Genomic DNA, 17,140 nt, shown 5'->3' on the forward strand with positions numbered 1-17,140 from the left:
AGGTTTGTGTGGCTGAAATTCATGTAGGCATCTTAAGCAGCTGAAAAACAGCAGCACCAAAATAATTTTTTTTCAAGTGGTCAGAAGTGTTTAATACAGTCTTGCTGACGTGGCAGTGGCATCAGAAGATGCTAGATGCTGTGCTAAGTTGAAAAGTTATTATTTCCAGTCTACGCAGCTCATTTAAAGAATTGCAAAAGGAAAAAGTGTCACAAATTGATATTCTGCCTGCCCTGCAAAGTCAAGAGTGCCAAGGGGTATGTTTGCGTTTTAAGTGTCTTCCAGCATGACCAAGCCTGTTCCCATACTGTGGCACATCAGGAAATGGCTGAAGAGGTGACAGCCTGAGCCTGGAGCCTGCTGTGCTCCATAATCCAGGGTTTATTTCACTGCTTTTGTGTCTCCCACAAGCAAACCCCAATAACCAAGTTTCTTCACAACATCAGGAGCACTTCACAACATCAGGAGCACAGATGGTGAGCTGTGCACGGCACAGGGACAGCCTCTTTTTGCTGTAGGTGTGCACAGACACTGGTTTGGTGTGAAACAGCAGCAGCAGCAAACCATTTAATGTCTCAACTCCAGTGAAGGAGGAGCTGTGTGTACAGTCAGATGCTGCAGCCCAGTAGTCAAGGGGCCCTTTTCCAGATGCCACCCTGTCTGCTTGAGCTCTTCTGGGCCACATATATTTGTACACTGTGCAAACCATGCCATGGACATTCAGTTGTCTTCTGAAAAGATCCAGAGGACTACACATGGTAAAAATCCCTGTCAGTCAGGCAGTACACATTACATCTTTTCTGAAAACACTCAATATTCAAAAGGAAGTGGAACCCTGTGTCCACTGCCCCACTGCCAGCTGGCTACACGTGTGATATGGGGATGGAACATGACCTTGGGGTTCCCCTTCTGGAAAGGCTCAATTCACACCTACCCACATCAGCACTCTTTCAGCATCCCTGTGGGCTGGGACCTTTTCAGGAGGTATTTTTAAGGAGCTACCTTGCACCAGTACTGGGTGCTAAAAGAGTATGCAGGAAAACAAACTCATTGCAACTCAGACTCCTGTGTAATATTTGACCCTGGGAATCTACCTCAACTATCCTAGAGACATCATTTGGCCAGCTGTCTAGAATGTAAGCTCTTCAGGGCAGAGAAAAAGAGACTGACAGCGCCTAAATAATTCAGTTTCAAATCTCAGTTGAGACTTCATGGACATAAATACAATAGTCAAAATCACTGGCTACTGTTGCCATCAAAATTATTTTTATATGACTTTATATGATTGGGGAAGAGTTGGGGGCTTTTGTACTTACAGATGGGAAAGATATCTTTTATTTTATTTTGTGCTCTGTTTTTATTACATATTTGTCTTGATTCAGTCAGTCCATATGTATGCTTTTTACAGGGGCTGTTAAAAGTTTTCAAGTGTGTAGCAGAAATAAGTAAAAAAAGTTATTAAGAAAAATGCTTGAACTGCAGGTCAACAATACAAATTTTCGTATTACTTGTATTACAAATGTTTTATATTGCAAAAATTTACCCAAGAATAGGTCCATAAAATGGCTTGAAATTCTTTCCATGTTAATTAATTAAGATTAGTGAAAAAAACATACAGTTCTTTCAGTGTCTTTTGTTTTCTGAAAAGATCCCTGCATTATTCTAATGAAAGACTGTTAGGCTTTAATGGCCTAAACTGTAGGTAGGTTGGAATTTGAATAATGATAATTTATTTCTTGCTTTAAAATTAATGATATTTTGAAGCACATTGACATTGTTTGACATATTCTGATTCATGCAAAACTTTGGTTCCCACATTCCTTGAGGGTCAACTCAAAGAAGGGCTCCTTGCCCTTTTCTGGTTGGAGTGTTGGACTAAACTTCTGTGCTGTGGGAAAAAGTCACTGTGGGAATCCTCTGTGCAAAACCTTTCTGACTGTTCAGCTGCGATACAAAGAATAACTATAAGAAAACTCATGTGAAGAGAAGATAATGGAAGGTAATGCTGGAGGAGGACAGACTGTGATATACAAACCAAAGCAACCTTTAGCTCAGTAGTGTTACCTTTTCTTCTTATGCCAACAGACTGGAGGTGTGATTAAAACCACAGCTGCTGTGCCTCCAAGTTTTGTGTTCAGTTCACATCCAGGCTCCGTGTCATCTTCTCTCCTGCTCCATGGACTCCCTGTCCCTTTGTACAGCGATATCACTGACTTCAGACTGATTTCTTGTTCATCTCAGAAACTGGTAGACAAAGTTAATTAACAACCAAGCCTTTTTAATTAGGACTACTAGTCAGGGATGGTCTTGAACTCTTAAAAAAAAAAAGATGAACATAAATGCTTATACCTAAAGCTTAGCTGCTCTAAAGATACTTTAGCATCCTAAAGATGCAGCCATCATCCAGAGGTATCTTTAACACTACCAAGACCTTTAGAGAGGTGGAGAGGCAAGAAACAACACAGTCATCAGGAGGCAATTTTCAATATCTTGAATATTATATATTATATTATATTATATTATATTATATTATATTATATTATATTATATTATATTATATTATATTATATTATATTATATTATATTTTACTGAAGAGAGAGGAGTCTCCAATATCTTGGCCCTGACACTTCTCTTTTAGCTCCTGCATTTCAGTTTGACAATGTCTCCCCAATGCATAATATCAGAAGTTACAATGCATGTGGTGGAGATGGGAGATGTATATTTTCGGTAAGGAGATTGTGAGATTTGATTCACCTAGTCAGAAAGAAGCATTCATTTGTGTCCTTTCTTTCCTAAGCATATGGTGTCCATGCACGCACCTTCCACCAGCTCCCTATGAGAGGAAGAGGTCTCGTTTTCGATTCAAAACTTCCTTTATTTTTGTCCTTTATTCTGTCTCTTTTGTGCTGCATTTTTTTTTCTTTTTTGACACAGTGATAAGAGACCAAAGGTGACTGCTCTGGGATATCTTGCTTGGATTAAATAAATTATTTCCTTCTCTATTTAAGATTAATTAAGAAATGTTGAAGGGAAGGAAGGTCAGAGCTACTCTGAGATTGTTCATTCCATTCCCCAATTATTCTGTATATACTAAGCCTGAAAGAGCTGTAATTAGATAGAGACAAGCCTGATGAGGTTCTCTTTCTGTGCAGTTCCAAGCACACTGGCAGCCCTCCAGAAATTATATATATAAATAAATCATCTTCTCTTCACCAAATTTCTTCTGTTCATCATACTTCTCCCTTTTATCTCTCCAAGGACTAACCAGCCTGGACCTTTCCCATATAGTAGCCTGCACACTGAATAGGCCCATACAGAGCTGCTTCTCCATTGCAAGCTGCTAGAGACTTCAGCTTAGCAGTGTGCTCCACGAAGCTCTTGGAGTAAATTGTGTGAGCCTTGGAAAACTCCAGCAGCTTCTGCACCCTAATATCTTTGCACATCTGTGTATTTATATGGGATCCAGACAACCACACTGGGTTTCTCTACTGTAGGTATGCCACCTAAAAATTGGTTCACTTGCTCAGCATGTGAATGAAAAGCAGGTGTGCCACATCCCCAGGTGCTTTGCCAGCAAGAGAAATTATTTGCAGGGATGGAAACAGCTGAGATTAGTGCATTTGCTGCTTTTCCAAATGTTTTCTTTACTGAAGAAGTTACTGGCCAAGTCCACAATGCTAGGCCATCATCTGATTTCCCTTATTTCATGGTCACATTACTAGGAAAATGATTCAGTCCATTTAAAAACCTATCTGTCTCAGGTATTTTCTCCTTCTGCTTACCTTCTTCAATTTCTGTTTGTTTTCTCCATTTCACTTATTCTCTGGTACAGTAATTTGTACAGGTGACTAGGAGTCCTGTAAAAGGATTTGCACACCAAATTGAAACCATGTAAATTATCCTACCTGCAGGGTATTTTTAACATTTTTGCTGATGTCATAATTATTGTTAAACCTGTTTGGCATTGAACCCTCAAAAAATGTTGGCACTCTCAGAGGAAAAATGTGTTAGCTTTCAGTATCTTTTGCCTGAAATGACTTTAGAATATTTATTTTCTATTTGCAAGAGTTAAGCAAAAGAAAATCCACACATAACCAAGCATATGGAATAAGAGACTCAAACCAAGCTGCCTCAGTCACAGTCTTCCCAAAACCAACAGCCTACACATGTAGGAGACTCCAACCCACAAGCTGATAAGTCAGCACTGGTGACTTACACTTTAGCTCGTGTTTCTAAAACAAAGCTCTTTATTGCCGTCATCTTGTAAATAAAGTGAAGACCACAAGGAATAAAAGTGCTGGGTAATATGTTTCTTGTGTGTGTGAGTGTGCCCCTGGAAAAATACTAAGCTAAGAAAAGAAATAATGTAAACGACAGAAAGAAAGCCTCCCTTGTTTCATACTTCTTGAGTGTGTCTGGTTTGCATCTGTTTCTCTGTTTTTCACTCAGGAACATTTATTTCTTTAATACATATGAATGACTGGTTTTGACTGGCAGTTTGAAAATGTGGCTTTACTTCGATTAACTGTACTTTTTGTCTGTACTTAGCCCTTTTTAAAAACATATTTCTATTTTAAAGCATGAGCAAAAACAACACATGGAACAATTTATTGAAATGCCAGGCAGGTTTGACAGGTGCAGGAGAAATTGCTTAGTTTCACAAATTGAAACAGCTGCAGTTTTATAGGTGATGAAATTGCAGTGGGATGGGGTTTTAGATTTGTTAGTTCATCTTGTGTTTGCTCTTTTGTTTTTGAAGTGTTCAGGCACTTCCCCCTCTCCAAGGAGTACTTGTAAGACCTATTTCTCAAATGGAGGAGGTATCTAGTCACCACAGAATGATGGGAAGCTTGGTAAAATTCAAACAGATTTCAGAGTAGATTGAAATGTAACTAGAAAATAATAGTTTTCTCCTCATGGGATTAAAAATAAATGTTGCTTGTAGGTTTTGGAGCAGGACATGCTATAAATATTTGGTCCACCTTTCAGATAGCCTGAGCTAAGATTTCATTACATATCTCTAAAGAATATCATCCACAGAAAATTTTGAATCATTAACCTACAAATTTTAACCTCAAAAGAGTCTCTTGCCTCAAGGAGGTTTATTTTCAGTTTGTGGAATTGCTAGACAAAGATGTATGTTTTATTTTCAAATTATTCAGGACCATATGTTCTCCTACAGTGACAGAGTATGTATCAAGTGGTCTGCTTTCCATAAGTCCATTTTATCATCCTAGTGGAGAAAAAATCAGTGATGAAAATCAGTGAATGGCCTTATAAGAATTGCTCACGTTTGGCAATGAATTAATATGTCAAAACACTTGAACAATTATTCCTCCTCCTAGCTTAAATCCCTGCTGATGATGGTGTTTTAAGTCATAAGTTCTTGTATAGTTCAGAATAAAAGAATTCTTTAGAGCCTGATGGAAATTCATTGGTGTTTTGCACACTGCATCTCAGCTGGGATGCCATTTAGAAATAGCTAATTTGAGTGATGTAGAATTTCTATTTCTTCTCAAATACTATTCTTAGCAAAGGCAAATTTGTCACTTGAAAAAGCTAGGAAAAGAAATGGAAATATTTTCCTGAAAGATGTGCCTTTGAGCAAACACATTGCATGGGATTTTAAGCAACCTGGTCAGGTGGAAGGTGTCCCTGCCCATGGCAGAGGGCTGATAATTAGAGGAACTTTAAGTTTCTTTCCAACCCAAACCTATTCTATGGTTCTATCATTCAATGTCTAATTTGACTTGGAACAGAAAAGCAAAGACATTTATTTTCCTTGTCTGTGTTATCCAGTCTGATAGATGACAGGACCAGCCCAGAGTGCTCAAGTGGGGCTTGACCAAGCCTTCCCCATGGCACTGCCATGCCACTCTTCACATGGGTCTGCACGGGCTGCTGAAGTCCCTGCTGCCAGGTCCCAGCCCAGCCTTGCCTGGCAAAGGAGCTGATCTGTAAAAAAATTCTGTCATCTTTCACTGGGAGCCCCTCTGGGAATACTGCAGCTTTCTAAGGTATATGGTCTGTCTCACAGCTCTGTGAATGTTTTGGCAGGTCATCTCTCTCACAGGGCCAGAAGGACCAGGCATCCTAAATCAGCTCACCTAGTGGTCCTGGTTGCTTTAAAGATTGACAAAAAATTAGGATGCTGTGCAAAGTTATATAACAAATTAGAAGGGTCACCTTCTGCCAAATCCAAAGGAGATTAGTGAAGTGCAGTGTTAGGCTCAAATTTGAAATAGGAAAGTTATTAATTTCAGGCCACACAAAATATGCTTCCCTGCTCTGACGGTATGAAGCTTTTGAATAGTTAAGGATGACTACTGAATGGGACTTGGTGCTGCAACCAGCCATCCATAGTGTTCTGCCACTGCAGTCATTATTCTTGCACTTCAGTTAAACTTTATAATGCTGGGTTATTTCAGCCCAGATTACTGAAGGATGCAAAATAACCGTTGTATCAGGAAACTGAGATGGAGAAAAAGTACACTGAGGTATCTTTGTTTGGCCTAAATTTTTTCATTCACCTGCCTTTGTTGCCCATTCACATCCAAACATTCATTCCCTGGCTCCTGTGCCTGGATCAGATGCTCACAGTACTCTGCTTTGAGGCTTTGAGTAATAGATGTGGGATGTGGTGTTTATCAGAGCAGGAGTTAAAATAAACGTTGCCTAGGTTTACTGACAATTGGCTTTGCTCACACAAAGCAGAGAATGGAGAAGAGAAGGTACCAGCGAGCAGCCTCGGACTATTTGGATAGGATTTTGGGTTGTATTGTTCATGTTGTTTTTAATTGATCTAGATGAAAAGCACTTTTAACTTGGTAGCCTGGAAAGATTACACTTGCACATACACAATAAACCCCATTTTGTTTTGTTTTCCTCTTTGACATAATACGCAGAGGGTGTTTATACACCAGAACAGACAATGAATCTGTTGTCTCATCTCATGTAGTAACAAGTGCCATCAGTGCTTGCAATTGATCCAAGAGCTCTTACCTGATTCCAGCAGATCAGCTATTTATTTATTCACAGAGAAAAGAGTCCCATGACACTAACAATTGTTATCAAGGACAACATAGGAGGAAGCAAGAGAGGAAAATCTTAAGTGGTGCCTATTCTGCTGTTCAGATTTTTTTGGTGCCACAAAAGAAAAAGTGTGAAGACACAGCAAAAGTTAATTTAGCTATTAATGTGAGATATAGGTTTTACAAGCTTTCACCTGCACTGCTGGAGCTGGCAAGAGATTTCCCATTTACTGAAGCAGGAAAATCAACCAGGCAATTTGCTGTGTGCCCAGTGACACTAGTTATTTACAACACTGGTGTGCCTAAACTTTCTGCTGCTCTTCATGCCTTGACTTATATGATTTACAACTTGTTCAGCAGAAATATTTTAACCCATATTTAGAGGATTCCAAATTCCTTGAGTCATTTTGGTACCCAACAACTCCTGGGATTAGTGCCTGAATGCAGTCACATGTTGACATTTTTTTTAAGAATCTTGCCTTTGCTGACTTTCTTCTGCGGCCTGCAGACATGTCATTCACACTTAAGATCATAAAAATCTGCCTTATTTACTTGATGTGTTAACATTGCAAGCGATGACAACAAATACTGAAAAATTTGCTGTGCCTTCCCTTGGATAGATCTGATTTCTGCCAGATGCTGTATATTCCCCTGCAATACCAAAGGGTGCTGGGGCTCCTGTGAAGAACATTGTCATTCCCCCACTTCTCCACCCCGAGCTGTGGCAAATTTGTCCTTCCCCAGATACCCCTCACATGCAGGTAACCTTTCTCCTGGCACAGTTGAAGGACCAAGCTCTCCATGAATCCAGGCCGTGTACATCCATCCAGGCTTGGACAGGAACAATGTGCTTTGCTATTTGGAACCGGCTGCTTTTTAGTGAGCAGCTTCTCGGCTTTGCAGGGAAAGCAGCAAATGATGACTTTGCAGCGAGTTGCCCTTCACCTACCCTTTTAAAATAAAACGTGATTATTAATCAACAAAGTGATGTGTTTCGGGGATCTGCAGGGGAAAAAAATAGCTCGAGGTGATTTGACAAACTGATTCTTTTGCTGTGCCGCATTTCCCATGGGACATGACAAATTAAATGTCAGAGTCAGTTAGAGAGCAGTGCTGGATCTCAGTCGGGACATTAATCAGCCTGCCTCTCTTTACCACTTTGCACTTAAGCAGATGACTGTATACAGTTTGAACAATGGAGCTTTTCATTCCCTAATCTCCCTAATTGTAATTTAAATAGGTTTCCTGACAGTCGCTCTCAAGACTACTGCAAGGGAGACGATTCCAAGAGCTCCGTGTCCACCTCGGGTTTACATAATGGATGAAAATTCAAATCCTTGTCCAGGGTGCAATTAGATAATGTCAAGAAAAGGAAAGAAGGGATCAGATGAACAGCAACTGGAGAAGAAATGTACATTTGATATTGGAGGGAGGCAGAACCCAAACACAGGCACATACACTGACCTAGATCACAGTCGAGGCGTTTAGTATTGGCTGGTAGAAAAAGAATATCCAGAGACTTGGAAATTGAACATGCAGAGTAAAGGAGCTGACTGAGAGCCAAAATAACCCATAACTGATGCAAACAAACATTCATGAAAAATGGACAAGTAAGTACAGAAAAGTTCAAGGGCACAGGGTAGTTTATTCCAATTTCATATAAAAAACATGAAAAAAAGCCTGTCCAAAATTTCAGAAGGAGAAAATGCTGCTGTACAGAGCACGTGGTTGCACAGGCTGTCAGATTACATTTGATACTATTGTGTTGATGGGTGTGATGTTTCATTGAGAGATGCCTGATAATGCTGGACCTCCGAGCGTTTTTTCTACAGTGTCCCTGAAGCCATTCCATCATTCAGTTTACGCTCAATCTTCAGCAAATGTCTGCAATTTTAAACATCTAATGGCCTATCAAATTTGTCTACAAACTTATGCCTTTTTTCTTTCACACAAGTATTACTCCAGGATACGTATCTTCCCGCCCTATTGCCAAATCCTACTAAAATCCATGGTCTGTATCAGACACCGGGGCTTAGTGCACTGAAGTGACTGCCACATCCACAAAGGGCCTAATCCTCCAAGACATTATGTCCCAGCATAACCTGACTTTTCCTTTCCTGTGCATTCATCAGTTTTGAAGGTCAAGTGTTCAGCTGTGAAGCCAGAAAAGAAGCTTGTCTTATCCTGAGAAGCAGCAGGTTTTTCAGAGTCTCCAGAGATAGGGAGGATGCTCCAGGATGGTCAGAGGTGCCACCAGAATCCTTTTTCCTCTGAGCAAGAGCCAGCCCTGCATCAGTAGCTGCCCCAGAGAACAGGCTGGTGTTTCTCTCATGGAAAATGTTGCTCATGATTCAGTGATGGGGACTGGCTTATGGATAACCGATTAAAGTGCAAAATGTGCTCAGTCGACTGATGCCATTGACAACTGAGCCATATGAAATTAAAAGCTTTATCTGTTTGCTATTACATAACAGGAAAAAACAGGAGTGAAAAAAAAACCCTGGAACTTGGCAAATCTCATTTAATCACATCTGGCAATTTTCAAGTCTGAGATTATCGCTGTTGGATATCATGTTTTTAGAAAGTAAAGCAAATAAAGAAACTTGAGCAAACAAGGCTCCAAAAATAAAGAGCCTTTAAAAAAATACTTGTGCACCTTTCAGCAGTGCTACAGGTCGTGCTTGGGAAAAGGATATTTAGAGCTGTTCTCTAACAACAGTCACATTTCAATTTAGTTTAGGATTAGTGAAACATGGATACATATTAGAAGGGTGCACAACACTCCTTTGAAATCACTTGTCTTGAAAGGACAGAGAAAATTTTCATCAATTTTGTTTGTTGCCATTGCAAGAAATGCCAGAAATACCAAACAACTTTGGCTAGTTCCAGAGCTCCTTTGGTGGTCCAACAAAACCACCAATAGAAAAAAATTCTAAAATGTGACAGGATGGAGAACTGTTTATTCCCAATCATGAAAGTCTGTGAGTGTGAAGTTAACTGCATTTGTTCCAAATAATTTGTTCCATCTCAATAGTAAATAATAATAAAAAGTAAAAAAATGTCATTTTGACTTGAAAATGTGACATTTTTGATTTTGGAAAAGTTTAAATTATTTGCTTTGACAACCTCAAAACTCTTTAAGAAATTATTCAGATGAGTAGTTACATTAAAGCTGATTAGGTTTCACAGATAATTTTGGTAAACTTTCATTTTCTTGTGTCGCATTTTTCATCCTCTCCAAGCAAGGCAAGAAAAGGGTTCTCTGAAGCATTTTAAATTAACTTCCAGCTAATAGCAGTAAGGCAATATTTGTCAGATCTCAAGCCTGTCTGCACAGATGGGTACTGTTGGTCTCTTGGTCAGCCTCAGAAATCATCAAGAGACAGCAGCCCAGAGCGTGACAGAGTGCTGACGTGCACCTTCCGTACGGTGGCTGACCGGCCGCTGCTCCGCGCCCTCCACCAGCCAAGCACACCACTGCCCATCTGCACGCACCTACGAGGCTGTCCCTTCACAGAATTGGTGTGAGAGCAGCCATTCTCAGGCATGCAGTTGTAGTTTAACCACAAACTGCTGGGTGCTCCACAACAGTCATGTAGAAGAAGCTATTTCTAGCAGACAGGATTTGTTGATGAAAGAAATTATTAGTTATGGGGCAAAAGACACTGTGAGTTCTTTCTGTTCTGCTCAATCCCACTTGGATTATCTCAGACACGTTTAGAGTCTGCTGTTTATACTCTATAGTGGTGGATGAAATCGCTGGGTGAGATTAAGGGCTTTGCCTTGGAAACAGAAGTACAGAAGTCTTCAGAGGAAGTTCAGAAGATGATTGCTTCCCACAATTAGGGGCAGGCTCTGTAGTTTATTTACTGGTAGGGGAATGTCATGATAAGAATAAAAAAAATAATGTATCTGAATAATAAAATACTCCTTAGAGTGCCATGAAGAATTATGCACCTAGCACCTAGTTAGTATTTAAGCTCTGGGGAGACATTATAGGACCTTCAAGCACCTGAAGGGGCCCTACAGGAAATCTAAAGAGAGACTTTTACAAGGGCATGTAGTGACAGGAGAAGGAGTGAATTTGAACAGAAAGAGATTTAAATTAGGTATTAGCAAGAAAATTTTCAGTATGACAGTAGTGAGGCTCTGGAACAGATTGCCCAGAGAAGTTATGAATGCCCCATCCCTGCAAGTGTTCAAGGCCAAGCAGGATGGGGCCTGGAGCAACCTGGTGTTATGGAAGGTGTCCCTGCTTACAGCAGGGAGATTGGAACTAGATGATCTTTAATCCAACCCAAATCATTCCATGATCCTATAACCATATAATGCCCTAAATAACAAACTATCATCTGCTGCTTGTTAATTTGTCAAATCAGGGAAGAAACACTGAGAAATTTCTTCAAAATTCTTTTTTGCTTTTATGCAATTCAGTGTAGGAAGTTTTTTTAGTGGAAGTGAACTCAAAAGAAAGGAACCTTTGCACTTTGAATCCTTTTGTGACATTTAAGATAGCCCAAGTCAAACAGAGCCATAGATCTAAGGCACTTGTCTAATCTAAATGTAAATATTAAAACCTCAAAAGATCTTTGAAGTCTATTAAGGTTAAAGCTAGACAAAAGGCTATAGTGTAGACTAACAATTTGGTGACTAATATATATATATAACATTTCAATAAACTTAACTGAGGCCCTCTGAAAAGTAATATATCGTCTACAAGCATCAATATAAACACAAGACTTGCATAGCAATGGCCAGGGAAATTGGTTTTCTTCCAAAGTCTGATCTTAACCTTGCTGCTATGAAGCTGCTGCCAATTCCTACTTTCAAATCAGTATTTTCAATGCTTTTGGACATGGATATATGTTGAAAGTCAGTGGTGAGTCACTGAGTTTTCTACACTCTTCTGTGCATTTTACTCTGTGTTATCTATGAATTTCAAAATGTAAATGTAGGGTTTGCTTGCAAAGGGAAACTGGGGGGCATTAGTCTGAATCAGCTGAAGAAGTGAAATTAGAGGAGCTGGATGTTATTAAAGCCCTCCTTTAACATCTCAATTCAGAATAAACCCCGAAATTTTAACTAAGATAAATGAAGTAAATGGCTGCAGAACTAATAAAACCCACCATAATTCTGAACCACGCTGTCCACACAAGGGCTGGATGCGTATTTAAATAGCTTGTGACTGGAGAGCAGACTTTAGCACATCCATGCAGGCAAGCCCTAGAAGCAGCCCAACATGCCAGGCGTTGGCAGAGCTCCTTGGCAGCGGCTGCAGCCCAGCCCCAGCGCAGCTCCCCGCGGGCGGCTGCCAGGCAGGTCTGGGCGCGTGGGCAAGCACCAAGGGCCCCGGCTCGGCGCCTCACTCAGGGGCAAAGGCTTCAGAGGAAAGAAAAACAACTTCCCTGGGCTTAGCTATGCAGGCCTTGGGTTTCTATTGACATTTGTTGATTATATATTACTTTTCTGAGTGACTCAGTTAAGTTTATTGAAAAATTACGTGTGTCTTGCTGAGTCAGCACAGCGACCTGGACTGAGCTGACGTGGCTGGATGTACGTGAACCTGGACTTTGTCCGACCTCATGAAGAAAATCTGCTTTTGAAGCTCTCCTTTGACAGTGCATTGGGGGTGTGCTAACTTATTTGAAAATTTTCCAACCCTTTTAAAAAAAAAAAAAGTCCTGCTGGTCCATTCAACATCAAAACTGGATGCTCCTGAAACTTTTTCACCTTGGTTTCCCCAAAACTCTGCTTCATTCAACAGCACAACAATATGACCAGAGCAGTGTTCATGATCATGCTTATTTTTCATCTTTCAGTACAGGCTATAATGTATAAATAATATGGATCTATCATGTGAAAACTTTGGCTTAGCCCAACAGTTTTAAACAGCAATAAGTAATCCATAAAAAAAGATGTGCATCTGACTTAAAATCAGGTGTCAGCTTGGAATAGATAATGAATAAAGAAAAATTCTTTAAAATTCAGCATGAACTCAGGAACCACTTGCTGATGCTAGAGAGAGAAATGCCATCTACACTCTGGTGTGTGCAGCTTCATAAAATGCACTCTGTGTTACTTTCCCTCATCATTAAAGCACCGGTGGTTAATTTTTAATTTATGATCATTATACTGCAGAATGTATATTTGCCCTTAAAAGCTATAGCTACAGGATCATTAAATAGCAACAGATTTTGGTGTGTCCGAAGTACCCATTTTTCATGCACAGGAAGTCTAGAGATATGTAAATGGGAACACAAGACAGTGAAAAAACAGGTGAAGTTACAATAGAAATTATTGTTTAACTGCATCACTGCAAATGACATTAATCTGATATCACAAAACTAAGCATCATAGGGTCTTTATGAAACAAATCCACATTTACATGTGAATTCCATATGCAACTGAGAAGTCTCAAGCACAAGACTTTCCTATGTTTTCTAAATTTTTAAAGAAAACTGAACCTGCACCTCAGTGCAGCCCTGGTTCTTTTCTGCTGCCAGTTTGCTTCTTTATTCATGCACATTTCTGCACACTGTGTGCATCCATAGGGAAATGACTGAAGTTGCAGGATGTTGAGGAAGAAAGGCAGAACCAGGTCAGAAAACACTTAATTGATCACCAGATATAACTTAAGAAGAACAAATTCAAAAGACATTTACTTCTTTCAGAATCACATTAAATACATTGAATGTTTCCTGTAATAAAACTACACTGGAAAATCAAGGGTTTTTTTGTTTGGTTTTTTTTGAGTTTTTTTTACCATAAATATAATTATTAGTTTCCATACACCAAAATCTGAAATTAGATCAAGACACAAAACCATGTACTCTTGTGGGGAGAATAATGTATTTAATGATGTGCTTAACAATCATAGAATCAATTACGCTTGGCTAAAAACTTTTTTTTTTTTTTAAATCTTCCCAAGTTGAAAGATGAGTTTCAATATATATTTGTTGAAATTGAATCTGAAAAAAAAAATTCCTCTCCCCTACAACTTCAACCCATCAACCTGAAGCTAAAGCAGTCTGGATATTTTGTGTGGATACTCCAGAGCATGGAAGTAGAGGGTAATATTATCCACACCAACTGACACTAAAAAAATGCAAATAGGAAATGCACTGGAAAGTGGCTCATTTGCCCACAGAAGGAAATCTGTTTGCTTGGTTTCCATAGGGAGGAAAGAGAAATTTTTCTAATCTTGAGATTTCTGGCAGGTCAGCTCAGCGGGGCAATTGCAGGCACTTTGCTCATGGAGGAGTCACCAGCAGAAGGCTAGTTAGAGATGTCTCATCCTGTTTGTTTATCCTATGTGATCCTGGTTACCAGTTGCTGTGATAGAGACTTCCACTGTTAATCATGCACTTGCCATCCTGCTCATGACTAATGTAACATAAAGTGGTTTTTTTCCTGATGTAAAGCATCCTCTAATGGCAAATATCATCTCCTAATGAAAAACGGAGATGCAGAGGCCAGGGACACCGAGATCACAGAGGGAAGAGATTGCACCCTCTCAATAGGACAGTTGGGTTGTCAGCCCTGGCTGTCTCAGCCTTCCCCCTCCAGGATGGGAGAGTGTCCTGAAACATCCCTGTCCATCCTTTGCATTCAAATGGCAGAGCTCTGATCAGATTCACTACAAATATACCACAGCTCACATAGTGGCCTTTTTGCTTTCTCGGTGCAAAAAAACTTGGAAAAAGAGCTCAGAAAGGTCTCTCACTCCTCACTTCTCATAAAATCCAATACTTTTGATTCACATGGCAGAAAAGTGACAGTCACAGAAGTGAAAGGAAGAGCAAAGTGCACAAGGCTGGCACAGTGCCCTGCCAGTGCAGTGTCTTATGCTTGTAACCAGTGTCCTTCCTACTCTAGTGCACTGGGTCCTGTCTGGGAAGCTGCAGAGAGGCAGGGGAAGACAGGCTAGAGGAGTCAGGGTTAAAATTTGGGGCAGGTCAGCAAGAGAAACTGACTCTTGAATGGAGTGATAGGGGGCACAGAAAAGGCTGAGGTTTATGAAGTCAGAGATGATACAGGAGATATTGCTGATGAAAGAAAGGACTGCAGAAAGCAAGTCTTACAATTCTATTCCTGCAAAACCAGTCTGCTTTTTCTCATGGGGAAATTGAGCTGTTTAGGCTGGAAGTACTTGCTTTGGGTAGTTATCGCTCTCTTCTTAGCAGTCTACTGTGTATTTCAGTATATTTATAAAGCCTTTATTTTGCAGATAAACTTATGGCAGACTTGCACAATGCAGCAAAAATTTCTCGGCATAAAGACCCTGGCTATGATGATGTGAGTTCACCCTGACTTCACCTGGTACTTTTTCCTACAGAAAATTGATCCTGATCCTCATATCTGATTATTTTCCCCAACCTGTGCTACTGTCCTCTCTGAAAACCCTGTTGTGCCATCCCAACTGCTGTAAAGCAGAGTCCATAATCTGCTTCTGTGTTGGCAGGTACGAAGGTGGATTAAGAGCCCGATGGTCAACGTTGAAAAGCATCCACATGCCAGCCTCAAATACCCGGGGTCCACTGTGATGAATTTACCTGCAGGGGATTCAGAGCTCGAGCCTCCGCTCTGCCAGACCTGCCTGAGCGACCACCCTTTCCAGAGAGGGATTGCTACTCAGGAGGCTGAGTCCTGCTCCTGGGAGAGCCAGAGAAACAGCAAAGTAAGCCATTCTTTCCTTCCCACAAACTTTGTTTCCACGTTTTGTACTGGTAACAAGTCTGTACTTAAAATAGGCCTGTATTTATGAGACTGTGTGCCCCTGCAAGAGAAGCGATATTCTGAAACTCTGAAACTCTGTTTTCCAAGGCTGCTGGACACACCTGGGCTCTGCTTTCTACCTTGAAATTTGGTACCCATGGAAAACAAGACTCTTCACTAAAGTGCTGTGCTGTACTCTCATAGTATTTGAACAGATTAGCAGTAATAATAATTATTTCCCTGCTTTACAGAAACTGAGGTGAGGACAGGTGATATTATCTTTCCAAGGTAATGAAAAGGACCCAGACTTCCCCCCCCACCCCCCAAACCATGCCTAGCTTTCCTTTTAGAAATCAGAATTTGTCTCAGGGAGTTTTCCCAAACAGGACGTGAATTATTCATGGGGTCTTCTAGCAGAAAGGAAATCCTGTTTTGCCTCAAGCCATGTTAATATGTTATAGATAACACCATTCCTCATCTAGTGCTGGGCAGTTACACACAGATGTGAAGGTGGCAAAAATGTGAAGGCTGAGATTAAATGGTCGAGAAAGGGCTTTTCTGAGCCAGACTTTGGACCTTTTTGTCATTGTACAGCTCCACATAATCCTTGTGGAGAACAGCCAAATGCAGAACAGAAAGTTTTCCTTAGAGCCTGTCGTCCCTGACAGAATTAGCCCTCGCCTGGAAATGGTGTGTAAAAATAAGGAGAGAGTTGTAGAAACATAAAAGCAAACAAATAAGAATCTTTCCAAGTACAAAGCAGAGCAAATGTGACAAGGCATTTATCAGAGCTTTAGCATACAGCTCACAGCAGAAACATTTTTTTCCCAAGCTACATCTGCTGCATTTTTAAACAGGGTAATCCAAGCAGCAGGTAAAAATGGAAGTCCTGTGCAGTTCTGAAACCCAGCAAAGGCATTGTGGCTAAACATGTGCGAGTGAAGGAGCTAATTATTCCTCCATTTCACTTCATTAAGAAGATTAATTTTGCTCAGGCTGAAGCATTAAAAAATGAAAGCACCAAAGACGCAGGATTCTGCAAATCCTTTGCCTTGCTGTAAATCACATGTACTCCTGTAGAGCTGTAGGGCCTCACAACTTGTTTCCATTAGGTTTCACATGCATATGGGGTAGATTTGGCTGAATGCAGATTGCTCTGGACCTCTCTCTGCAGTCTCCTTTCTGCAGGCAGTGGAGAGGCTGCTTACTCAGCAGCTGGAGTCTGCAGCAAGAGAGATATTTTGCACGCTGCTTTAAAAACATCATTATCTGGCAAAAGACTTCTTGGATAAAGCTATCCTGTGTAAGGAGCCTTTTAAGTAAGTTAAAGCACAGAGTCCTTGATGTGATTAAGTGTAAGGTCACTGCCTTTTTCTCTACAGTAAAACCAGGC

At 40.4% G+C, this 17,140-nt stretch overlaps 1 protein-coding gene across 1 annotated transcript in view; it reads left to right on the forward strand.

Moving 5' to 3' along the window:
• LOC148184658 (uncharacterized) overlaps positions 1-17,140 on the forward strand; it is a 61,595-nt gene that overhangs the window by 7,990 nt on the left and 36,465 nt on the right. Inside the window, exon 2 of the mRNA XM_088052619.1 lies at positions 15,494-15,709. Within this exon, the coding sequence (XP_087908745.1) occupies positions 15,494-15,709 (216 nt within the window). The remainder of the gene's footprint in view (positions 1-15,493; positions 15,710-17,140) is intronic.

The sequence above is a fragment of the Pseudopodoces humilis genome, chromosome 3 (genome assembly GCF_049639895.1).
Source record: "Pseudopodoces humilis isolate 2021_Gansu_Grassland_sample_001 chromosome 3, ASM4963989v1, whole genome shotgun sequence".
Classification (NCBI taxonomy): domain Eukaryota; kingdom Metazoa; phylum Chordata; class Aves; order Passeriformes; family Paridae; genus Pseudopodoces; species Pseudopodoces humilis.